The sequence below is a fragment of the Schistocerca piceifrons genome, chromosome 5 (genome assembly GCF_021461385.2).
Source record: "Schistocerca piceifrons isolate TAMUIC-IGC-003096 chromosome 5, iqSchPice1.1, whole genome shotgun sequence".
NCBI classification, from domain to species: domain Eukaryota; kingdom Metazoa; phylum Arthropoda; class Insecta; order Orthoptera; family Acrididae; genus Schistocerca; species Schistocerca piceifrons.
The window spans coordinates 54,237,092-54,263,706 of NC_060142.1; the positions used below are offsets into that span (position 1 = coordinate 54,237,092).

At 45.5% G+C, this 26,615-nt stretch overlaps 1 protein-coding gene across 2 annotated transcripts in view; it reads left to right on the forward strand.

The window, feature by feature from the left end:
* LOC124798468 (cytochrome P450 6k1-like) overlaps nt 1-24,872 on the forward strand; it is a 103,099-nt gene extending 78,227 nt beyond the window's left edge. For both annotated transcript variants that reach the window (XM_047261898.1, XM_047261899.1), the window contains exons 7-8: nt 4,797-5,048; nt 24,356-24,872. In XM_047261898.1, the coding sequence (XP_047117854.1) occupies nt 4,797-5,048; nt 24,356-24,528 (425 nt within the window). In that variant the 3' untranslated portion in view covers nt 24,529-24,872. The remainder of the gene's footprint in view (nt 1-4,796; nt 5,049-24,355) is intronic.
* The last annotated feature ends 1,743 nt before the right edge of the window (nt 24,873-26,615 follow it).

A 26,615-nucleotide genomic window follows, 5' to 3' on the forward strand; every position in this document is an offset into this window, starting at 1 on the left:
CATAACCCGTTTCAATAATCGTTTGTCAGTCAGTGAGTTTTCTTCAGGGGAAGCCGGAATTGCATCAAATCTAAAGAACTGTCCATATATATTCCACAGATAGTGTGATAAATGAATGGCTATTTCCGTTGTATATTGCTTACCTCATCTATTGAAAGCGACTATACATGTCACAAACTACTTTATATTCCGGACTTCTGTAGATATTGAAAGGCGTGATGTTGGGAAGAATTCCTCTAACAGCTGATAAAATTGTTTGTTATTAAAACTCTTCTTGTTTAGCGCCCTATAGCTACAGCCTAGTTGGTAAAAACCAAAGTACAGTGTCGCCACGATTTGTGGCTATTAAAATTAATAAAGGAATGTCTAAAATATACTCACAGCATTACAGAATCATAGGCACACACATTCTCCTAGACAAAATTTACTAGTCAGCGAATATTGTCAATACTCTGTCGAACGAAAGATAACGAAGATGTGCTCCATTCATTTAGGACAATCTGCTCATAGCTGCAACTATCGGTTACAGAGCCATGTTTTAAAATCTACCTACATCTAAAAAGACGAAAGAAAATATTTTATAGTGAGTGGACGTTAAAAGTTTGTAAGGTACCAGATTGGCGATAAAACGTTATCATTGCCAACAATATTAGTCGTGGCACTGTGCAAATCACCATGTGGAATGTATCAGGAGGCAGTGAGAAAAAGGAAAAAAAAATATTTTGAGTATATTGGGAGAAGAAGACATTTTAAATATAAAAAAGAAAATACACAGTTCATCTTGATTAACGAATTAGAGTTAAATCATGATCCTGGGTAATTTAAGTACTTATACGATTAGGTATTAGTACATAATAAAATTCTGTGTTATTCTCGCTTGTAAAGGCAGCGACCCAGTGGTACTAGCCATGAGCATATGACATCACTCTGTTCATGTGAATAGCATCCGTTACGCCAGCCAACTAGTCTTCGTCGTTCGAGCTGGCCGCTTTTAATTCGGCCAACACCTGGTTGTCCTGCCGTCGTGTTGGTAAGACTCTGCCACCTGATACATTCCACATAGAAATTTGCAAAGTGTCTCGACTAATCATGTTAGCAGTGACAGTTTTTTAATTGCCAGTCTTGTTCCCTTAAAAACTTTTAGCATGCTCTCAATATAAAATATTTTTCTTTTTGTGTTCCTCGAACCACTCCATCATACTCCTGGCCTTTGGCATGGCAGATTATCAAATGCCACTGCCGTCAGGTAACATGATCGTCATGAAGAGGTGTACATGGTCTGCAACCAGTGTACGATACTCCTTGGCCATCATGTTGCCTTGCACGAGCTCCTCTGTAACCGTGGATGCCCCCGTGAATCTTCCACAGAGCATAGTGGTGCCGCTGCCAGCTCGTCTCCGCTTCCGCAGTCCAGGCGTCAAGGAGGTGTTCCCCTGGAAGATAACGGATTCGCACCCTCCCATGGGCATGGTGAAGATGGTACTGTTAATGTACATAGTTCCGCGTAGTCAGCGCGTACACAACTTTCCCACTAGAGCGCGCCCCGCTAAGCACAACAGCGCAGGCGCAGCGCTCGTCCGTCTCCGCACTACGAGATGGCGCTGTCTTAGAGACGGGCAAATTTTGCTTCCACCGACCCACGTATTAATATGTAACGCAGCCAGTGAGATTGCTGCTAACGTAGAACCTTTTCTCCTCGCGGATCACAATCGCGCAGTGATACCTGGACGCTCGAGGTATTATAACGAGTGTACAGACCTCCAATAGCCAGTCTGCATTAGTCTGCATTTGTCTGTACCAGTCTATAGTAAAGTTTCAGTCTGCGCCTAATAAGATTATCATATTCCTGTACATAGCCATGAAGAGAAATGTATAGACACTTTGTCAAGTATCAGAGATATGTGAGAATAAGATTAACGTACCAAGACCAAAGGAACTTCAGATTGTCAATTGTAAACAGCATCCAGAACCAAGTTAAGTTATTTTTATGCTTGTTATTATTTTAATAAATGTGTGTGAAAATTAATCAAGTTCTGTTTAAAGTTGGTGACCGTCAATCTGCTACTCTAAGCGTGCAAGTGGCATTTCTATCGTCTGACCTAACGGCAGAAGATAAACACGCCACGATAAGACCACGAGACATATTGCTGACACTCGCCTACTTTGTTAGAGCGACAAGTCAAATAATCTGATGGTGTACGTACCGAAGGTCTTACAGCATGCACACCACAGGTACTGTGATTCATCAGACCATGCAAGGCTCTGCCACTGCACCAACTTCCAGTGCCGATGGTCGTGTGACCATTTCCGTCGTAGTTGCCTATGTCGCGGTGTTAACATTGGCACATGCATAGGTCATCAGCTGCAGAGGGCCATCGTTAGAGTGCTCGGTCCATTGTGTGTTGAGACGCACTTGTCTCTGGCTAGCATTAACGTCTGATGTTAGTTTCGAAATGGTTGAAATGGCTCTGAGCACTATGGGACTTAACATCTGAGGTCATCAGTCCCCTAGAACTTAGAACTACTTAAACCTAACTAACCTGAGGACATCACACACATCCATGCCCGAGGCAGGATTCGAACCTGCGACCGTAGCGGTCGCGCGGTTCCAGACTGAAGCGCCTAGAACCGCTCGGCCACACTGGCCGGCTGTTAGTTTCGCCACAGTTCGCCGACTGTTCTGTTTTATCAGTCTGCCCAACCTACGATATCCAAAATCTGTAATAAGGGATAGCCGCACACCCCAACGACGCCTGCATGTGATTTCACATTGCTTTCGCCACGTGTTTAAGACACTCGCCAGAGCACTGTTAGTACACCCGACAAGTCGTGCAGTTTCCGAAATACTCGTGCTGAGCCTCTGGGCCATCTCAATTTACCTTAGTCAAACTCGGGTAGATCACACACTTTCCCCATTTTACACAAGGACAGCCCACTCACCAATACATCATGCACCATGCATGTGTCTGACTAGCAGTTCCTCGCCAGAGGACGCTGCTATTGACTGGGTGGGTCTATATAGATAGTAGGTCGATGGTGATAATGTTCTGGCTGGTCAGCGTACTTGGGTAGAGATTTTTATCTGTATGAACTAGTCCTTCAGTAAGGTAGGAGAATTTCATACCCACGATGATGACATACGATGGACATGCCTTTGAGATCTCCAGCAATCGAATTTTGCTTACGCGTGACATCAAAACAATTACTTTAAATATCAACATTTTAGGCTAGGCTTTACAGCGACTGTTGAAATGAAATGAAATGATCGTCTGGCATAGTTGGCCGGGAGGCCCCATGCGGGGAAGTTCGGCCACCGTATTGCAAGTCCTTTTTAGTTGACGCCACTTCGGCGACTTGCGATTCAATGATGATGAAATGATGAAGAACACAGAACACCCAGTCATCACGAGGCAGAGAAAATCCCTGACTCCGCCGGGAATCGAACCCGGGACCCCGTGCGCCGGAAGCGAGAACGCTACCGCAAGACCACGAGCTACGGACACAGCGAGTGTTATTGATATCGAATGAAACAGCAAATTAGGTTAGGTTTTACTGTGATTGTTGCTGACATGGAGTGAAACAATGAGTACGCTGCTGCCAGTGTCACTGCTCTCCTCCAATCATTCCTTTCAACCTTTTTATTCTCTCTCTCTCTCTCTCTCTCTCTCTCTCTCTCTCTGTCTCCATGCTTTCATCCCTATCTCTCAGTCTTACTTAGTATTGTTGTTTATGCATGATTTTACCACTATTGGCAGCATGATTATTGTACATAAAGTTTGCAACATGCCACCTGATTATAAAACCGAATACGAAATTTAAGCCGTATAAACTTGACAGAATCAGATTTGTGTATCGGTTGAAATATTTATCCTGAACCATGTATTTAGCAACTCAAACAAAGATCTCCACAATCCTTTAAAACTTATTCCGAAATAATAACGTTATTACGATATATACTCTTTGTACTTCGAGATAGTGTTTCTCTTTTACTCTATGTTCGTTGCGCCTAGTACTTTCCACATACCATCTTTATGTACAGAATACAACAGGTTATATGTGATGTGTAACAACACAGAATGGAGCCTGTGAGCACTGGAGGTATTCTGCTTTACTTGTCTCAATTTCACCTTTAGAAAAAGTTTAGTTTTTAGTTTTAATATAGTGTTTTATGTTTGTGCAGTGGATAGTGCTACAAGTTACCCCAAAATCGTAACACAACACACACAGATATGTCACATATATATGTCACAGTATGTTGTTGTGATCTTCAGCCTGAGGACTGGTTTGATGCAGCTCTCCATGCTACTCTATCCTGAGCAAATCTCTTCCTCTCCCAATAACTGCTACAACTTACACCCTTCTGAATTTCCTTAACGTATTCATCCCTTGGTCTCCCTTACGATTTTTATCCCCCACACTTCCCTCCAATACTAAGTTGGTGATTCCTTGATGTCTCACAATGTGTCCTGTTAACCTATCCCTTCTTCTAATCAGTATTAGCCACAAATTTCTTTTCTCGCCAATTCTATTCGGTACTTCCTCATTAGTTCTACACATGTAGTGGATATAAACAGACAGTGACTGGTAATGGTAAACTTGTGTGTTTCGTTCGATAAAATTACTTTCTTCACTGTATTGTGCTTGATAGTCACAGAAAGGCTGACATCTCCTAGATAATATTCTACATGTGCAGTATCCTGAGTCAGCAGTCCGGAGTTTAGTTCCGTGTACCTAATGTCGGAAACATTGGCTCATAATTTATAGCAACCTAATTTACTCTGTTGATTCTGTTACAGAGACCCTGAGGAAATATCCGCCAATCCCGTTGCTGAACAGAATATGCAATCGAGATTACAAGATACCTGACAGTGACGTAGTCGTGGACAAGGGCACCTCTGTTATTATACCTGTTTATGGACTGCACCACGACCCACAGATCTTCCCGGACCCCGAGCGTTTCGACCCCGAGAGGTTCTCTGAGGAGCAGAAGGCCCAGAGACACCCCTACGTCTACCTGCCGTTCGGAGAGGGGCCACGCAACTGCATAGGTGAGTATTGTAACAGAATGCCGTCTACGAGGAGTCAATCCCATCTCAGCAACTCCATACACAAACCTGAGATATACACTCCCGGAAATTGAAATAAGAACACCGTGAATTCATTGTCCCAGGAAGGGGAAACTTTATTGACACATTCCTGGGGTCAGATACATCACATGATCACACTGACAGAACCACAGGCACATAGACACAGGCAACAGAGCATGCACAATGTCGGCACTAGTACAGTGTATATCCACCTTTCGCAGCAATGCAGGCTGCTATTCTCCCATGGAGACGTTCGTAGAGATGCTGGATGTAGTCCTGTGGAACGGCTTGCCATGCCATTTCCACCTGGCGCCTCAGTTGGACCAGCGTTCGTGCTGGACGTGCAGACCGTGTGAGACGACGCTTCATCCAGTCCCAAACATGCTCAATGGGGGACAGATCCGGAGATCTTGCTGGCCAGGGTAGTTGACTTACACCTTCTAGAGCACGTTGGGTGGCACGGGATACATGCGGACGTGCATTGTCCTGTTGGAACAGCAAGTTCCCTTGCCGGTCTAGGAATGGTAGAACGATGGGTTCGATGGCGGTTTGGATGTACCGTGCACTATTCAGTGTCCCCTCGACGATCACCAGTGGTGTACGGCCAGTGTAGCAGATCGCTCCCCACACCATGATGCCGGGTGTTGGCCCTGTGTGCCTCGGTCGTATGCAGTCCTGATTGTGGCGCTCACCTGCACGGCGCCAAACACGCATACGACCATCATTGGCACCAAGGCAGAAGCGACTCTCATCGCTGAAGACGACACGTCTCCATTCGTCCCTCCATTCACGCCTGTCGCGACACCACTGGAGGCGGGCTGCACGATGTTGGGGCGTGAGCGGAAGACGGCCTAACGGTGTGCGGGACCGTAGCCCAGCTTCATGGAGACGGTTGCGAATGGTCCTCGCCGATACCCCAGGAGCAACAGTGTCCCTAATTTGCTGGGAAGTGGCGGTGCGGTCCCCTACGGCACTGCGTAGGATCCTACGGTCTTGGCGTGCATCCGTGCGTCGCTGCGGTCCGGTCCCAGATCGACGGGCACGTGCACCTTCCGCCGACCACTGGCGACAACATCGATGTACTGTGGAGACCTCACGCCCCACGTGTTGAGCAATTCGGCGGTACGTCCACCCGGCCTCCCGCATGCCCACTATACGCCCTCGCTCAAAGTCCGTCAACTGCACATACGGTTCACGTCCACGCTGTCGCGGCATGCTACCAGTGTTAAAGACTGCGATGGAGCTCCGTATGCCACGGCAAACTGGCTGACACTGACGGCGGCGGTGCACAAATGCTGCGCAGCTAGCGCCATTCGACGGCCAACACCGCGGTTCCTGGTGTGTCCGCTGTGCCGTGCGTGTGATCATTGCTTGTACAGCCCTCTCGCAGTGTCCGGAGCAAGTCTGACACACCGGTGTCAATGTGTTCTTTTTTCCATTTCCAGGAGTGTATATCACACACCTGGTTCGGCTGTCACTTGTGTCGAAGTACGTGCGAGAGGGGGAAGTGGGCCTTTCGTCGACAGGACCCACATTGCTGTGTCAGAAGTCAGGGGGTGCCCCTCCTGATATCGCGTCGGACCTCCTTTTGCCCGGCGAAGTGCAGCAACACGATGTGGTATGAATTCAACCAATCGTTGTAAGGCCGCTGAAGAAATATTGAGCAATGCTGCCTCTATACGCGTCCATAATTACGAAAACGTTGCCAGTGTAGGATTTCGTGCGAGAACTAAACTCTCCATTAGGTCCCATAAATGTTCGATGGGATTCATGTTGGGCGACCTGGATGACCGAACCATTCGCTCGAATCGTCTAGAATGTTCTTCAGACCACTCACGAACAGTTGTATCCTAGTTACATGGCGCACTGTCATCTATAAAAATCCCATCGTTCTGTGGTAACATGAAGTCCATGAATAGCTGAAAATGGTCCCCAAGTACCCGAACACAACCATTTCAGGTCAATGATCGATTCAATTCGACAAGAGGATCCAGTCAATTTCCATGTAAACACAGCACACACGATTATGCAGCCACCACCAGCTTGCATTGTGCCTTGTCGAGAGCTTGGATCTATGGCTTCTTGGAGTCTGCACCACATACAAACGCTACCATCAACTCTTAATAACTGTAAGAGGGACTAATCTGATCAGGCCATGACACACATTGATTTGTGCTGTTATTTGGTTGTCTATTAACACTGACAACTCTACACAAACGCCCCTGCTCGCGGTCGTTAAGTGAAGGCCAGTCGCCACTGTCTTTTCCGTGGCGGAAGATAACGTCTGGAATTTAGTATGCTCGGCACACACTTGAAATTGTGGCTCTCGGAATACCGAATACCCTAACGATATGCGAAATGCAATGTCCCATGCATTTAGCTCAAACTGCTACTCCGTATTCAGAGTCTTTTGATTCCCACTGTGTGGCCACATCAAGTCGGAAACCTCTTTACGCGAATCACGTGAGTACAAATGACAGCTCCGCAATGCAAAAATATATTGTAGCTTGTGTATGCGATTCCACCGCCATCTGTGTATGCGTATATAGCTACGCCATGACTTTTGTCACCTCAGAGTACTCTTGACTTTTCGTTGCCCTGTTGTGTTCGTGTGACCTGCAGATAAGGAAATATCCCAGGAAACTGTAGATGTGGGTACCTTTAAGAGCGTCAGACACATCATGCTGATTACAGAAGTGTTAGTGAATGTTGTGATAAACTAAAACACGTCTACGTTGGAGAATCAGAGTGCAATAGCCTTTCTACATCCTGGTTACGCAACTCGTGTAACATATCCCTCTAGTAATATTAATCTGACCACTCCCTATGTTCGACGTCAGCATTTAATGACCACTCACAGACGGCAGGTGACAGCACTAGCAGAGGAGGGTATATAAAGCTTGACGGCGGGACGCGGAAAACAGTGCAGTCATCCTGCTAATGCGGAAACGGAACGATTTATCTGACGTCCAAACGAGTGCGGTCATTGGCTTTCAGGCCATGGGTGGATGTATTTCCGAAACAGTTAAGTTCCTAAACTGTTCACTTGCCGCCTTGATTAGAGTATACCACGTCTGGTTAAACGGCGCTATCTAAAACCGACGCCGAGGCAACTTTAGTGCACATAGATGAACAGGAGTGAGCGACGGCTTGCAGACATGTGTATGGGCAAATAGGCGGGCAACTGCTGAGCTACAGACCAGCAAGATAAACCGAGGGTCTATCAACAGGGTTTCCCCAGAGACCATTCAGGGAACGTTGTTACATATGGACCTCTGCAGCAGGCGCCTGGTTCGTGTACCAATGCCGACTGCTGCTCATCGGCGAAGAGACCTGGAATTTTCACCCCCATACCGCATGTGGACATCCACTGAGTGGCGACAGATGGCCTTCTCAGATGAGTCACGTTTTGTACTCCATTTGACAGATCGCCGTTGGATCGTAGGAAGGATCCAGGCAGGAGGAGGGAGCGTGTTGTCTGGAGAATGCTTTGGTGGCACTCCTTGTGTGATCTCATTCTCGAAGGCACAGTGGATGAAGACAAGTGTGCATCCTTGAGAACCATGTTCACCCATACATGTAGTTTTTTCTCCTAGGCATGTTGGCATCTACCAGCAGGACAAAGCAACATGCCATGTAGCTCACAGTGTACATGTTTGTTTCGAAGAGCACCAGTATGTGTTTACCGTACTCTCCTGGCCACCAAACTCCTCGGATTTAAACTCAACCGAGAGTCTCTGGGATCTTATCGATCGCGGCTGTTCCCGCCCTGGATCCTAAGGCGAGAAACCTAGCGTAACTGGGCACAGGACTCGGCGTGACTCGGCATCCCTGTTGGCACCTTTCAGAACCTCACAGGCTCTCTTCCTGCACGTCTCTCAGTGGTCCACGGTGCAAAAAGCGGTTATTCTGACTTTTGACAGGTGGTCAAACGAATGTGACTGGACAGTGTATTTCACCACTTTTAATCACTTACATAGTATACCGAAAACGATATTGTACAATGATTGATGCTGTGTTTAGTACATAGACATAAGTGAATCTGTTCGTTGTAATTTTTTTACCTTACTTATTTATTCATTCATTCACTCATTCATACATCCTGTTCTGAAGAGCCCATAATTAAGAATGATAAACGTCAGGTATTCAACAGCAACAGATGGATACCGTGTTGTCCACAAATTGCCAGAAAGGTGCTCAAAATGTATAGAAAGCAATGGTCAGTGCTTTGAATAAAATGTTTTTACATTTCAATTCAAAATTAGTGTTTCATTTTCACAAAAAAAAAGCGCTCATTTCATACCGGTACTCCTGTGCTCTGTGCAAATCACGGTGAGGTGCATGGCAAAGGGTACGTCCCATTGTACCAGTTATTAGGGTTTCTTCCCGTTCCATTCACATATGGACCGAGGGAAAAATGACTGTTTGAGTGCCCCTGTGCTTGCACTAACTATTCTAATCTTATCCTGACGATCCCTATGTAAGCGAGACATAGGGGAAACTTTGTTAATAGACTTTCTCGGAATAGTTTACCTTTGTCTTCAAGAGTCTGCCAGCTTAGTTCCCCCAGTATCTCTGTGACCCTCTCCCACGGATTAAACCAACCAGTGACCATTCGTACTGCCCTTCTGTGTATTAGTTCAATATCTCCTATTAGTCCTATTTGACAAGGGTCGCACGCACCTGGGCAGTATTGAGAACAATCTCCTTTCCAGACTAATTGCACTTCCCCAGTATTCTGACAATTAACCGAAGTCTACCGCTTGCTTTACCCACGACTGAACCTATGTGATCATTCCATCTCATATCCCTACAAAGTGCTACACCTAGGTATTTGTGTGACTTGGCTGATTCCAACAGCGACTGATTGGTTTTATAGTCATAGGATACTACTTTTTTTTAATTTTGTGAAGTGCACACTTTTACATTTCTGAATATTGAGAGCACGTTGCCAGTCTTTGCACCACTTTGAAATCTTATCAAGATATGACTGAGTATTTATGCATCTTCTTTCAGATACTACTTTACTATAGATAACTGCATCATCTGCAAAAAGCCTGATGTTACTATTAACATTGACTGCAGGATCATTAACATACAACGTGAACAGCAAGATTCCCAAACACTTCCCTGGGGTATACCCGAAGTTACTTCTTCATCTGAAGATGACTCTCCAGCCAAGATAACACGCAACGTTCTCCACAGCAAGAAGTCCTCAATCCAGTCAGAGATTTCGCTTGATACACCATGTGATCGTAATTTTGATTATATGCTTAGGTGTGGTACTGAATCAAACGCTTTTCGGAAATCAAGAAACACTACATCTACCTGACTGCCTTGATCCAAAGCTTTCAGTACAGCATGTGAAAAAAGTTCGAGTTGGGTTTTACATGATCTATGTTTTCGGAATCCGTGCTGATTGGCATTGAGGGGGGGGGTCATTCTGTTCAAGATATCTCATTATGTTTGAGCTAAGAATATGTTCTAAGATTCTACAACAAATCGATGTCGTGGTTATTGAACGATAGTTTTATGCATAACATCATCTACCCTTCTTGTAGATGAGTGTCACCTGTCCTTTTCTCCAAGAACTGGGCACGGATTTTTTTTCGAGGGATCTACGATACGTTATGGTTAAAAGACGGACCCAAATTCAATATAGAATCTCGGAGGAATTCCATCAGGCCCTGGAGCTTTGTTCAGTTTTTACGATTTCGGCTGTTTCTCAACACCACTGACGCTAATGCTTATTTCATTCATCTTTTCAATGCTACAAGGATTCAATTGGGTTTTCCTTTGTAAAGGAACATCTGAAAACGGAGTTAAGTATTTCAGCAGTTGCTTTGCTACTCTCAGTTTCAGTTCCTGCCTCATTCGCTAGGGACTGGACACTAACTTTGGTGCCACTTACAGCCTTTACATACGACCGGAATTTCTCTTCGTTCTGTGAGAGATCATTTGACAACATTCTGCTGCGGTAGTCTTTGAAGACAACACGCATTGCACTCTTGACACGCGTTTCATTCTGCATTTCTCTATCTATAGACCTATGCTTTGCTTTACACTTATTATGCAGTAATCTCTGTTTCTTTAGAAGTTTCTTCACAGTGACTGGATACCATGGAGGTTCCCTCCAAATATGGACTGTTCTCCTGGGTACATATCTTTCAACTATTCTTCTAAACCTGAGCCACACTTCCACTACATGCTACTAACCTTGCTGAAAGTTTCAAGTTCCTCATTGGGATATGACACTACTGATCCTTTATCTAGTTCACTGAACATATATAGCTTTCTGTTTGTTTTAGTTCTCCTTTGCACTTTGGCAATCATTGTTGCCAGTACTGCATCATGGTCGCTGATACCAGTTTCGATGTGGACATCCTTAAAGAGATCAGGTCTATTAGTTGCCATTACATCAAGTACATTTCCATCATGAGTAGGGTTCCTACCCATCTGTTCTAGGTTGTTTTCGGAGAAGGCATTTAGTAATGTTCACAGGATGTCTTATCACCCAGCTACTAACAAACCAGGAATTTTCCCAATTAATTGTTGAATGATTGGTCTTGGCCAGTGAGTACAGTATGACTGGGGAATTTACGTACAAGTGAATTGAGGTTTTCTCTAAAGTTTTCTGTTACATGAGCAGATGAGTCTGGGGGGTGACAGAAGGATTCAATTATCCTTTTATGCCCATCCCTGATACTGAGTCTTGCTCAAGCAGTCTCACTTGCAGCTCCAATTTCTATCCCGATGGATTTGAGTTTCTTGTCTACTGTGACAAATACACGACCTCCATTTCCCTATTTTTCGATATGCAGTTAAATTTCCACTAAAAATCTCAATGCTATCAATTTTAGGTTTCACCAGCTTTCTTTACCTAGTATTATGTGAACTTCAATGCTTTTCATGAGCGATTCAAACTCTCACACTTGGTTGCAAATGTTTTTAATACTCTCACATGTGGGAGGCATTTCTTCCAATTGGATGGAGAGTCGTCTAATCAAAAAAAAAAAAAATCTCTTGGATGTACCCCACACACAGTCAGCTAAATGAGTAGGACACTCTGATGCATAGTCCACACCTGACCCAGTTAGTGGGACCCTACAGTTCTTAACCCTGTGGTGCAAGTCTAGGGAGTCGCAGCCTAGTTTGTCACAGGACATTCGAAACTTCTGGTTCAGCCCTTGCACTCCATTTACAATCAAAGGGCCACAATCGCCTCTGAGGACAATGCTGCCAACTGTGAGTTCCGTTAAAACTCTGTCCTGAATTCTGGTCTTCTCAGCCTTCTCTACCAGTCGCTGTAATGACCAAAGTATGACCTCAGAGCTCAGAGTCAGGCATCATTTGTTCCTAACGTAAACCACAATCGGTAGTTGGTTCCACCTGTTCCCTCAATGCCTACTGAAGCAGCCCCTTCAACATACTGAATGAGGCCACCAGGCATACACACTGAGTGCACCTGGTGTCCTTTCCTGTCCCTCGCTGCCATTTCCCTGAGGGATATCTCCATTCGCCCCTACCCTCTTGCGTTTGCCTTGACACTGGACAAAACAGTTGTCCCCAAAACAGGTGAAGTGAATCCCCCAGGCTCGTTTCGGTTTCAGTGAGAGACAGCACCTGTAACTTGTTGGTTAGGACGATCAGTACAACACCCTGGATCCTCCCTCGTCTCCACCCACCCTGTACAGGATGCCTACACCTACCACTGACACGCCACTTCCACTCAGGTGGACGAGTAATGAGAGATCCTGTACTATCTGAAGAGGAGACACAACATACAGGGGAAGATAGTACTTGTACCTCTCCTACTTGTTAAAAACCTTACGTCCGTGAATATACATCTCCAGATAACTTGTAGTGAGAGTGACTTGATATATGTTCCTAATTTTCTTTCAGATTAGTTGAATTTGCTTTCTGCCAGATGGCAGCTTCTTGAATACCTTTTCACCAGATTACATAACTTCACAAAACCCTGGACCAGAGGGCAAAGTAGATACGAAAATTATTTTTGTAGCTTGCATTTTGATTGTGCAAATCACAGTTCAACTGAAACTGAATATCATTTACTAGATAAACACTACATTTACTTACCCTAGAAGATAATACCATAGGACTATAAGGCATGAAATATCAAAAATAAGCCAACCCTCTTATTTTTAGGTCAATACAATGATAGATGTTTCTAGGGGCAAAACACGCAGAACTAAAGTTACTGATCTGTTTTCCATCTGATGACTCCATTTTAAATTGTCAGCCCACTCTATTCCAAGAAATATTACGTAGGGTGTTTCATCTAGAGGGTGATCATTAATGACAACCTCTTAGTGGCAGCAGGTCGTTTTTTACTTTTCTAACCGAATAATACGGGTGTTCGTCTGATTAAGACCTAAACTGTTAACTTTGAACTATTTGTCGGTATTTTCAGCTATCATCTGAGATGTGTTTGACAACAATGAGTTTGCACCAGTAATTAGTATACTTCTGTTTATTTATAGTGTTTGAACTGACGTAAAAGTCTTTGGAAGATCATTTATGTGGTATAAGAATAAGAATGGGTGTATTACTGATCCTTGTAAAACTACATATGTTACTGTGGTGTCACCGCCAGACACCACACTTGCTAGGTGGTAGCTTAAATCGGCCGCGGTCCATTTAGTACATGTCGGACCCGCGTGTCGCCACTGTGTAATCGCAGACCTAGCGCCACCACCAAGGCAGGTCTCGTGATACGAGAGAGGACTCGCCCCAGTTGTACGAGAACCTAGCTACCGCCCAGTTGTACGAGAACCTAGCTACCGACCAGATGTACGAAGCCTTTCTCTCTCATTAGCCGAGAGACAGAATAGCCATCAGCTAAGTTAATGGCTACGAACTAGCAAGGCGCCATTAGCCATACAGTTATTGTACTTAAAGTCTCCTGTGTATCGTCAAGATCGATGTACCACAATGATATTAAAGATAAGTATTAATCCTGCTCCGTACTTTTCTTCCTAACATTAATTACGTATCCTGTTCCAGTACATCACGCCCGTCTGCGTTAGTCTAGCTTGCCTTTTCAGCCATCTCAACTTCACGGTGTCGGCCCAGCTACCGACACAACATTGGCGACGAGGATGGGATAAGAGTTCTTTCTGATTGCTTACATTTAATTGTGTCATGGCTTCGCCACATTCTCCAGATGTACTGTCCGAATTTTATCGCTTGCAGAATCAGCAGACGCAGGCGTTACTGGATGCCCTTGGACAGCTCGTCCAGGGTCAACGTACCATTCAAACCGATGCGGCCGCCGCCGCTTCTTCGCTACCGCTGCCACTAAACGCTGTTGCACCTCCCTTTCGACCATACGTGGCAGCCGATGAGACCTGGCACGAGTGGTCTCGCCAGTTCAACTTTCATCTAGCAGCCTACAGAATTCAAGGTAAAGAGCGGCAGCCGTTTTTGCTTTCTTGTGTCGGTGTATCCACATACCGTGTGATAGTGAAATTGTTTCCCCGACGCGACGTAGCAACTCTGTCCTACGAGGAAATTTTGTCTGCATTAGATGCCTATTTCAAAGAAACAGTTAATGTGGTTGCAAAACGGTATACGTTCTTTCGTACAAAACGTACGGCCGGTCAAACTAATAGGGAGTGGGTAGCAACATTGCAAGGACTTACTAGGGACTGTGCCTTTGAATGTGACTGTGGTCTTTCTTATTCAGATACAATGGTGCGTGATGCAATTGCACAGAACGTTTCTGATGTTCGCATACGGGAGCAAATTTTGAAACTAGTTAATCCCTCCCTTCAACAAGTGATAGACATATTGGATAGACAGGACACACTTGACTGTGCTCAGGAATCTTTTGAAACTTCGCCAGCCGTGTGTAACATTAACCGGCCCGCTGGACGCGCTGCGCGGCCCGGTAACCGGGCCTCGCGCACGTCCGCACAGCTGCCGCCGCGCGCTAAGCCACGTGTGCCGCGCCAGCCCACAAATGTAGTGAAATCGTGCCCGCGGTGTGCTACTAGACATTCGCGTGAACATTGCCCGTCACGCCAAGCTATTTGCTTTTTCTGCAATAAGAAAGGACATGTTCAAAGTGTTTGCCAGAAACAGCTCAGATCAGACAATCACAATCATTCCAGGCCCTTTGCTTCGCGCCGGAATCGAACCAAGGACACTCAGGCTCGTGGACCTTCGCCTATGGACATTCATGTCGTTAATTCCGCTTCGTCCAGTGACACTTTCTCTAACAGTAACTGCGTTCGTCCCACAAAAACTGTGCGTCGACGTCGCCGGAAATCACGTCAATTAGCAAGTGATTCTGTACCAGTGTCTGTTCCAATTGCACAAAACAGTCGCTCTTGTCGTCAGCAGGACAATAAACTTTTTGTGGACTTAGACTTTGAAGGCAAAGTGATACCATTCCAGCTCGATACCGGAGCTGCAGTTTCATTGCCCAATCACGACACGTACAAACAACTGGGCAAACCTCCGTTGCGTTCCGCAAATGTTAAGCTAACTACATATTCCGGACAGAAAATTCCTGTGTTAGGACAGTGCAGCCTTCTTGCGACATACAAGGGACAAACAAAACTTGTGTCATTTTACGTTCTTCGTTCTTCTTCTGCAGTGAACTAGTTTGGTCTCGATTTATTTCGGTTGTTAAACATGTCTATTGTAAATCAGGTCCTATCCGTGAATCAGACTGTGCCTACCGACAGTGTTTCTCGGCTGTGTGACGAATTTCCAGACATTTTTGCACCGGGCTTAGGTTGCGCTAAAAACTATGAAGCACATTTAGAACTGAAGGTAAACGCGCAACCGAAATTTTTCAGGGCGCGCAATGTTCCCCACGCATTGCGTGATGAGGTCGCCAGAACGTTACACGATCTCGAATCACAGGGTGTAATTGAACGTGTGCAAGCTTCTCTCTGGGCCTCACCCTTAGTAATTTTGCCAAAACCTTCCGGAAAATTGAGACTTTGCGTGGACTTCAAGGCCACAGTGAATCCACAGCTAGTGACTGCTACTTTTCCTTTGCCCCGCCCGGAAGATCTTTTTGCTAAACTGTGCCCGGGAAAATATTTTTCAAAGTTGGACCTAGCCGATGCGTACTTGCAAATACCGGTGGACGACGAATCCCAGCGCGTATTGGTGGTTAACACGCATCTTGGATTGTACCGCTTCAAAAGACTGCCATTCGGGTGTGCATCCGCCCCTGCCTTGTTTCAGCAATATTTACAAACTATTTGTGCGTCGGTCCCTACTGCAGCAAACTATCTGGACGATATAGTGATCTCCGGACAGACAGAAGAAGATCATCTTGCGAATTTACGAACATTATTTCAGGTCTTGCGGCAAAATGGTCTTCGCTTGAGGAAGGACAAATGTGTGTTTTTTGCTCGTGACTTACCATACCTGGGACATGTCATTAATGCCCAAGGCATACATCCGAGTCCAGAGCACCTCCGTGCCATACAAGAATTGCCTTCCCCTCAAAATGTGAAACAGCTACAGAGTGTGTTGGGTAAAATTAATTATTACAATAAATATGTGCGCAATGCCTCTTCCATTTCAGCTCCGCTTCATCGCTTACGCCGTAAAGGTGTTCCGTTCGTCTGGACGACGGAATGTGAACGCGCCTTTCGCCAGTTGAAATCGGCGTTGCTTTCTAATACTTGCCTTACGCCATTCGATTCCCAGAAACCCCTTTTGTTGATGGTAGATGCATCGGATTTCGGGATCGGTGCTGTGCTTGCGCACAAAGTTGGCTCCCATGATCGCCCTATTGCCTTTGCGTCCAAATTGCTCTCGTCTGCGCAAAGAAATTATTCAACGATAGAGAAAGAAGCTTTGGCTCTCGTGTTTGGTGTTACTAAGTTCCATGATTTCTTGTATGGTCGTCACTTCACCATCATCACAGACCACAAACCTTTGACATCGCTTTTTCATCCGACCAAGCCTGTACCTCCACGTACAGCGCAGAAATTCATTCGCTGGTCTATTTTCCTCTCGCAGTACCGCTACGATATCTTGTATCGGTCCACTGCTAAGCACGGAAACGCCGATGCGTTGTCCCGTTTGCCTGTTGCTGAGGATAAAGCATTCGATTCTTCCGAACTTGCTTGCATGTTCATTGATTCGGAAACCGATGACGTGGTCGAATCGTTTCCGATTGATTTTCGTCGTGTAGCTACAGCCACAGCTGCTGACCCTGTCCTTGCTACTGTTTTACGTTTTGTTGCTACGCAATGGCCTTTGTCAAAGTCTCGGATCGAGGATCCGTTGGTTCGCCGATTTTTTGCTCACAAGGAGAGACTTTTTGTTCGACGTGGTGTTTTGTTGTTGCGTTCTGATAATGATCAGTCCAGAGTCGTGGTCCCACGTTCGTTACAGTCCTCTGTTTTACGGCTTCTTCACCAAGGACATTGGGGTATAGTGCGAACGAAACAACTTGCTCGTCAGCACTGTACTTGGTTCGGAATCGATGCTGCGATTACGAATATGTGTTCTTCGTGCCCGGCGTGTGCCGAACAACAATCCGCACCGCCGCGGAAAGTCTTTGCATGGCCAAAAGCCACTTCCCCTTGGCAACGCTTGCACATTGATTTTGCTGGTCCATTCTGGAATGCTCGATGGTTGGTTCTGGTCGACGCCTTCAGTAATTTTCCTTTTGTTGTCCGGATGTCTTCCACGACGTCCTCCGCCACCATCCAAGCGTTGTCTGCTATCTTTTGTATTGAAGGTCTTCCGCAGACTATTGTTTCCGACAATGGCCCACAATTCATGTCCGCAGAATTTCAGTCATTCTGCCAGGCCAATGGTATTCAACATATGACATCCGCGCCGTTTTCGCCTCAGTCCAACGGTGCCGCTGAACGATTGGTCCGGACTTTCAAGTCACAGATGTTGAAATTGAAAGAGTCGCATTCTAGGGAGGACGCATTGTTGCTCTTTTTGTCTTCGTATCGCTCTCAGCCCCGAGATGGTCGCTCGCCGGCTGAGTTGCTCCACGGTCGTCCTCATCGCACCTTGATGTCTTTGCTGCATCCGCCGCATCAGGTTCCTGTGCAGCGGCAGACTCCTGCTTTTGCTCCAGGCGACGTTGTATATTATCGCAACTATCGAGGTTCACGGCGTTGGCTCGCAGGGCGCATTCTTCGCTGCCTCGGCCGCGCGATGTATTTGGTTTTGGGGGCCTCTGGTGAGGTGCGTCGGCATCTCAATCAGCTGCGCCTCTGTCGTCGCTCGGGTTCTGCCGCTCCCCGTCTGCTTTCAGCGACGGTGCCGTCCGGTCAGCGCCCTGGGGACCCATCTACTGGCTCGCCTCATCCCCAGGTGTTACCGACGATGCCTTCCATTTTGCCCCATGGCGACGCGCCGCCGCCGCCGCCGCAGCAGCAGCAGCCGCCGCCGCCGCCGCTTGTTCTCCCGCCGGCGCCGCCCGCATTCGACGCTTCGTTGCAGCCGCCAAGCGCCTCCCAGGGTCACGCGCCGCCGATCGCTTCCCGTGACCAGCTGTCCTCCGCCATGGAACTCCCGCCCGCTCCGGACCACATGACGTCATCGCGCGTCGGCTACCCCGACGCAATGGAGGTTGATCCTTCGGTCCCTCCTGTCTCTTTACGGGCGCATACACCGCATGTTGACGTGCACCCTGGACTAGTTTTTCAGGCGTTTCCTAGCTCCCCTCGGACCGAATGGCCGGGTGCGGGTGGCACAGCCTCGCCTGTTGTTAGGCTCCCCGCCTCATCGCATACGTCAACATGTGGTCCTCCCCACGGCGGGCGGAAGCCTTATCACACGACCGTTCGCCGATTTGCGGGGGAGGAATGTGGTGTCACCGCCAGACACCACACTTGCTAGGTGGTAGCTTAAATCGGCCGCGGTCCATTTAGTACATGTCGGACCCGCGTGTCGCCACTGTGTAATCGCAGACCTAGCGCCACCACCAAGGCAGGTCTCGTGATACGAGAGAGGACTCGCCCCAGTTGTACGAGAACCTAGCTACCGCCCAGTTGTACGAGAACCTAGCTACCGACCAGATGTACGAAGCCTTTCTCTCTCATTAGCCGAGAGACAGAATAGCCATCAGCTAAGTTAATGGCTACGAACTAGCAAGGCGCCATTAGCCATACAGTTATTGTACTTAAAGTCTCCTGTGTATCGTCAAGATCGATGTACCACAATGATATTAAAGATAAGTATTAATCCTGCTCCGTACTTTTCTTCCTAACATTAATTACGTATCCTGTTCCAGTACATCACGCCCGTCTGCGTTAGTCTAGCTTGCCTTTTCAGCCATCTCAACTTCACGGTGTCGGCCCAGCTACCGACACAACAGTTACATTCCACTAACCTGAGAATATTTTCAAGCGTGTAACATTGTCTGTCAATAATACTATTTTCGATTATGAAGGTAACATTATCCGTGCAGGAGACATACAATTAACGGATAAAAATTTAGTTTGCCAAGTAAAATTTTTTGGTGCACACAATCAAAGACTTTGCCAAAGGTACAAAGTATACCAACAGGATAGTTTTTCTTGTTTGATTCTACTAAGACTTCATTCGTGTGGTTTTGTCTTACTTTCTCTCTAAATAATACTTTACAAAGGTGAGAGGCAATTAACACGTTCTGCTCTCTTAAGTGCATTGGCAGTCTACCATGGACCACTTCCTCAAGCTCTTTTGAAAATACTGGAAAGGGTGATGTAAGTCTACAGTTGGAGGTGGTTTGATTATCTCCAGTTTATTGGATTGCTGATAGTATAACTCATCGTTGTGTATCGTGAAATATGCCCTGGATCACCCTGAACGCAATGATTAAGTCATTGTTTATATTTCTGCTATGTGATACTCTTCGTCTGTAATTTGTATCTAACTGGTCACCGCTTTTTTTATTGTTAACATTTAACCATATGTTTTCCAAGCAATTCATTGCATTTTACTGGGTCTAAACGCAAACTGTCAATGACTGCTGCACTATTTTCTTTGTTCCTCCTGCTGAATTTCAGTATGACAAATAATCCAAAGCTGGGAATCAACAAATCAAGGTGTTCTCAATCAGTACTCTCTGACATAAAATGGACAACATATCTCCAGAAACAATGACAGCTCCAGAGTGAATCTTCCACCCCGCTGCGGAGCGTGTCACGCTTTGAAACTTTCTGGCATATTAGAACAATGCATGAGATCGGTACTCGAACCTAGAATCTTGCCGGGCAGTACTTTTAGCGAGTGAGCTGTTCACCTACAACTCACAACACTCCATCAGAGCTTCAGTATTACCAGCACCGTTCTTCTACTTTCTTGGACAGCTCAGTGGGAGCCGACACGCTAGCTCAGCGTGTTCGGTCAGGGAGCTAGCTGGTCTCTGTAATAATAAAGAACTGAGTCAAGGGATCAATAACGAACTTCAACGGATGACATGTGACGTCCGCTATGATCAAATTCTACGAACTTTTTTTTTTTTGGTCATCAGTCTACTGACTGGTTTGATGCGGCCCGCCACGAATTCCTTTCCTGCGCTAACCTCTTCATCTCAGAGTAGCACTTGCAACCTACGTCCTCAATTATTTGCTTGACGTACTCCAATCTCTGTCTTCCTCTGCAGTTTTTACCCTCTACAGCTCCCTCTAGTACCATGGAAGTCATTCCCTCATGTCTTAGCAGATGTCCTATCATGCTGTCCCTTCTCCTTATCGCCGGCCGAAGTGACCGTGCGGTTCAAGGCGCTTCGGTCTGGAACCGCAAGACCGCTACGGCCGCAGGTTCGAATCCTGCCTCGGGCATGGATATTTGTGATGTCCTTAGGTTAGTTAGGTTTAACTACTTCTAAGTTCTAGGAGACTGATGACCTCATCAGTTGAGTCCCATAGTGCTCAGAGCCATTTGAACCATTTGAACCTTCTCCTTATCAGTGTTTTCCACATATTCCTTTCCTCTCCGATTCTGCGTAGAACCTCCTCATTCCTTACCTTATCAGTCCACATAATTTTCAACATTCGTCTATAGCACCACATCTCAAATGCTTCGATTCTCTTCTGTTCCGGTTTTCCCACAGTCCATGTTTCACTGCCATACAATGCTGTACTCCAGACGTACATCCTCAGAAATTTCTTCCTCAAATTAAGGTCGGTATTTGATATTGGTAGACTTCTCTTGGCCAGAAATGCCTTTTTTGCCATAGCGAGTCTGCTTTTGATGTACTCCTTGCTCCGTCCGTCATTGGTTATTTTACTGCCTAGGTAGCAGAATTCCTTAACTTCATTGACTTCGTGACCATCAATCCTGATGTTAAGTTTCTCGCTGTTCTCATTTCTACTACTTCTCATTACCTTCGTCTTTATCCGATTTACTCTCAAACCATACTGTGTACTCATTAGACCATTCCGTTCAGCAGATCATTTAATTCTTCTTCACTTTCACTCAGGATAGCAATGTCATCAGCGAATCGTATCATTGATATCCTTTCACCTTGTATTTTAATTCCACTCCTGAACCTTTCTTTTATTTCCATCATTGCTTCCTCGATGTACAGATTGAAGAGTAGGTGCGAAAGGCTACAGCCTTGTCTTACACCCTTCTTAATACGAGCACTTCGTTCTTGATCGTCCACTCTTATTATTCCCTCTTGGTTGTTCTACATATTGTATATGACCCGTCTCTTCCTATAGCTTACCCCTACCTTTTTCAGAATCTCGAACAGCTTGCACCATTTTATATTGTCGAACGCTTTTTCCAGGTCGACAAATCCTATGAAAGTGTCTTGATTTTTCTTTAGCCTTGCCTCCATTATTAGCCGTAACGTCAGAATTGCCTCTCTCGTCCCTTTACTTTTCCTAAAGCCAAACTGATCGTCACGTAGCGCATTCTCAATTTTCTTTTCCATTCTTCTGTATATTATTCTTGTAAGCAGCTTCGATGCATGAGCTGTTAAGCTGATTGTGCGATAATTCTCGCACTTGTCAGCGCTTGCCGTCTTCGGAATTGTGTGGATGATGCTTTTCCGAAAGTCAGATGGTATATCGCCAGACTCATATATTCTACACACCAACGTGAATAGTCGTTTTGTTGCCTCTTCCCCCAATGATTTTAGAAATTCTGATGGAATGTTATCAATCCCTTCTGCCTTATTAGACCGTAAGTGCTCCAAAGCTCTTTTAAATTCCGATTCTAATACTGGATCCCCTATCTCTTCTAAATCGACTCCTGTTTCTTCTTCTATCACATCAGACAAATCTTCACCCTCATAGAGGCTTTCAATGTATTCTTTCCACCTATCTGCTCTCTCTTCTGCATTTAACAGTGGAATTCCCGTTGCACTCTTAATGTTACCACCGTTGCTTTTAATGTCACCAAAGGTTGTTTTGACTTTCCTGTATGCTGAGTCTGTCTTTCCGACAATCATATCTTTTTCGATGTCTTCACATTTTTCCTGCAGCCATTTCGTCTTAGCTTCCCTGCACTTCCTATTTATTTCATTCCTCAGCGACTTGTATTTCTGTATTCCTGATTTTCCCGGAACATGTTTGTACTTCCTCCTTTCATCAATCAGCTGAAGTATTTCTTCTGTTACCCATGGTTTCTTCGCAGCTACCTTCTTTGTACCTATGTTTTCCTTCCCAACTTCTGTGATGGCCCTTTTTAGAGATGTCCATTCCTCTTCAACTCTACTCCCTACTGCGCTATTCCTTATTGCTGTATCTATAGCGTCAGAGAACTTCAAACGTATCTCGTCATTCCTTAGTACATCCGTATCCCACTTCTTTGCGTATTGATTCTTCCTGACTAATGTCTTGAACTTCAGCCTACTCTTCATCACTACTATATTGTGATCTGAGTCTATATCTGCTCCTGGGTACGCCTTACAATCCAGTATCTGATTTCGGAATCTCTGTCTGACCATGATGTAATCTAATTGAAATCTTCCCGTATCTCCCGGCCTTTTCCAAGTATACCTCCTCCTCTTGTGATTCTTGAACAGGGTATTCGCTATTACTAGCTGAAACTTGTTACAGAACTCAATTAGTCTTTCTCCTCTTTCATTCCTTGTCCCAAGCCCATATTCTCCTGTAACCTTTTCTTCTACTCCTTCCCCTACAACTGCATTCCAGTCGCCCATGACTATTAGATTTTCGTCCCGCTTTACATACTGCATTACCCTTTCAATATCCTCATACACTTTCTCTATCTGTTCATCTTCAGCTTGCGACGTCGGCATGTATACCTGAACTATCGTTGTCGGTGTTGGTCTGCTGTCGATTCTGATTAGAGCAACCCGGTCACTGAACTGTTCACAGTAACACACCCTCTGCCCTACCTTCCTATTCATAACGAATCCTACACCTCTTATACCATTTTCTGCTGCTGTTGATATTACCCGATACTCATCTGACCAGTAGTCCTTGTCTTCCTTCCACTTCACTTCACTGACCCCTACTATATCTAGATGGAGCCTTTGCATTTCCCTTTTCTGATTTTCTAGTTTCCCTACCACGTTCAAGCTTCTGACATTCCACGCCCCGACTCGTAGAACGTTATCCTTTCGTTGATTATTCAATCTTTTTCTCATGGTAACCTTCCCCTTGGCAGTCCCCTCCCAGAGATCCGAATGGGAGACTATTCCGGAATCTTTTGCCAATGGAGAGATCATCATGACACTTCTTCAATTACAGGCCACATGTCCTGTGGATACACGTTACGTGTCTTTAATGCAGTGGTTTCCATTGCCTTCTGCATCCTCATGTCGTTGATCATTGCTGATTCTCCGCCTTTAGGGGCAATTTCCCACCCCTAGGACAAGAGAGTGCCCTGAACCTCTACCCGCTCCTCCGCCCTCATTGACAAGGCCGTTGGCAGAATGAGGCTGACTTCTTATGCCGGAAGTCCTCGGCCGCCAATGCTGATTATTTATCAAAATTTAGGCAGTGGCGGGGATTGAACCCGGGACCGAAGGCGTTTTGATTATGAATCAATGACGCAACCCCTAGACCACGATGCTATCCCTACGAGCTGTAATGAACAAAATGCAAAAAAAGTGGATAACGGCTTTGCCCGCAAATGATACGGGTCTGAGTTCAAGACCCGATCCGACATATGATTTTAATCTTTCAGGAAGTTGTGATGACTACCCATTTCTCAAAAAATCTTTAATTCTAGAGAAAAAATAATTGCCAGGAGTCATTTTTCTACATTAACATATTATTATTATTATTATTATTTTAAGTTTGAGTAAGAAGTACATTTTTTTGTTTTACTGATTTTTGTTTCAGGTATGCGGTTTGGACTGCTCCAGACCAAAGTCGGCCTTACGAACGTACTCGGAAACTTCAGCGTAGTGCCTTGTGAGAAGACAGTTCGGCATTTGTCCTTCGAACCCAGATCAGTCATCCTGAAACCAAAAAGCGGTATCCAATTGAGACTCAAGAAGAGAAACAAAGTGTAGTGCTTCTCATCAGTCATTAGATATCTTATAAAAGACAATGCTTTTAATTTATCATACTCGCACATTCTGTGAAAAAAAATTACCTGGTTGAGTGCTTATTTTCATGTAGTCTGTATTAATAACTTGCTGGTAATAATTTCTCTGACGCCCGAACTCAATGAGCAGGACCGATTTACCATGACTTTCGTAGCCTGTTGTGCCTGTATGACACTAGAAATAAGTATGCTGTTGATAATATAACGTGTGTACGAATTGAACGGCCTTCTGCTTCGTAATCTGTACGATGAACAGAGAACACAAGCTGTGATGCAAACTTAAATACAATAAAACAATCCTGACTGTTATTTTTGTACTGTATTGTCTAAGACAATACGTTTAAATATGTATATTCCTTCAGATGTAAATTTTGCTGTCATACTACTGTTCAAGGACAAGTGCCGGCCGGAGTGCCGTGCGGTTCTAGGCGCTACAGTCTGGAGCCGTGCGACCGCTACGGTCGCAGGTTCGAATCTTGCCTCGGGCATGGATGTGTGTGATGTCCTTAGGTTAGTTAGGTTTATGTAGTTCTAAGTTCTAGGGGACTGATGACCTCAGAAGTTAAGTCGCATGGTGCTCAGAGCCATTTGAACCATTTTTTTTTTCAAGGACAAGTCGTTGTTATAGTTGCTACCAAAAATCTCGAAGAGTACTTGACTGATTTACTTCTAATTTGTATGTAATTCCCTAATAAGCGTCCGGATGGACATAAGCTGCACATTTCTTTAATATTTTTGTATTCACACTGAGGTGACAAAAGTCATGGAAAAACTATATGAGCATACACAGATAGCGTAATATCATGTACACAAGATGTAACAGGGCAGTTGATTGGCGGAGCTGTCATTTGTACTCAGGTGATTCATGCGAAGAGATTACGGCTGCACGACGGGAATCAACAGACTTTGAATGCAGAATATTAGTAGGAGCTAGACGCATGGGACATTCCATTTTGGGAATCGTTAGGGAAGTCATTATTCCGAGATCCACAATGTCAAGAGTGTGCCAAGAATACCAAAGTTTAAGTACTACCTCTCACTACGGCCAACACAGTGGCCGACGGCCTTCAATTGAAAACGGAGAGCAGCGGCATTTGCATACAGTTGTCAGTGTTAACGGACAGACAACACTGCGTGAAATGATAGCAGAAATCAATGTGGGACGTACGACGAATGTATCCGTTAGGACAGTGCTGCCAAATTTGGTGTTAATGGGCAGCAGACGACTGACGCGAGTGCCTTTGCTAACAGCACGATATCACCTGCAGGATCTCTCTTGGGGGGCGTGACCGTAACGGTTGGACCCTAGACAACTGAAAAACCGTGGCCCGGTGAGATGAGCCCGATTACAGTTGGTAAGAGATGATGGTAGGGCTCGAGTGTGGCACAGACTCCCGCGAAGCCATGGACATAAAATTTTCAACATGGCTGTGTGCAAGCTGGTGGTGGCTCTATAATGGTATCTGTTGTGTTTACGTGGAATGGTCCTCTGGTCCAACTGAACCGATTATTGACTGGAAATGGTTATGTTCTACTTGGAGACCTTTTGTTGCTATTCATGGGCTTCATATTCCCAAACAACGACGGAATTTCTATAGATCACAATGCCCCATGTCACCGGGCCACATGTGTTCGCAATTGGTTTGAAGAACGTTTTGAACAATTCGAGCGAATGATCTGGCCACCCAGGTCGCCCGATATGAACCCCATCGAACTTTTATGGGACATAAATCCTGCATCAGCAACACTTTCGTAGTCATGGGTGGCAACAGAGACAGCATGGCTCATTATTTCTGCAGGACACAGCCAAGGACTTATTGAGTCCACACCACGAGCAAAAGGAGGTCCGATGCAATATTAGGAGGTATGCCATGGCTTTCGCCAGCTCAGTGTAAATACATGTATACTGTGTAAAGGCGAATGGTTGTTAACACAAACCTCGAACTGTTCTTGACCGACTTACTTCAAATACAGGCACGATACTATAATAAACGTGCGGATGGGTATAGGCTAGGGTGACCAAACGTCCCGGAAAACCGGGATTGTCCCGGT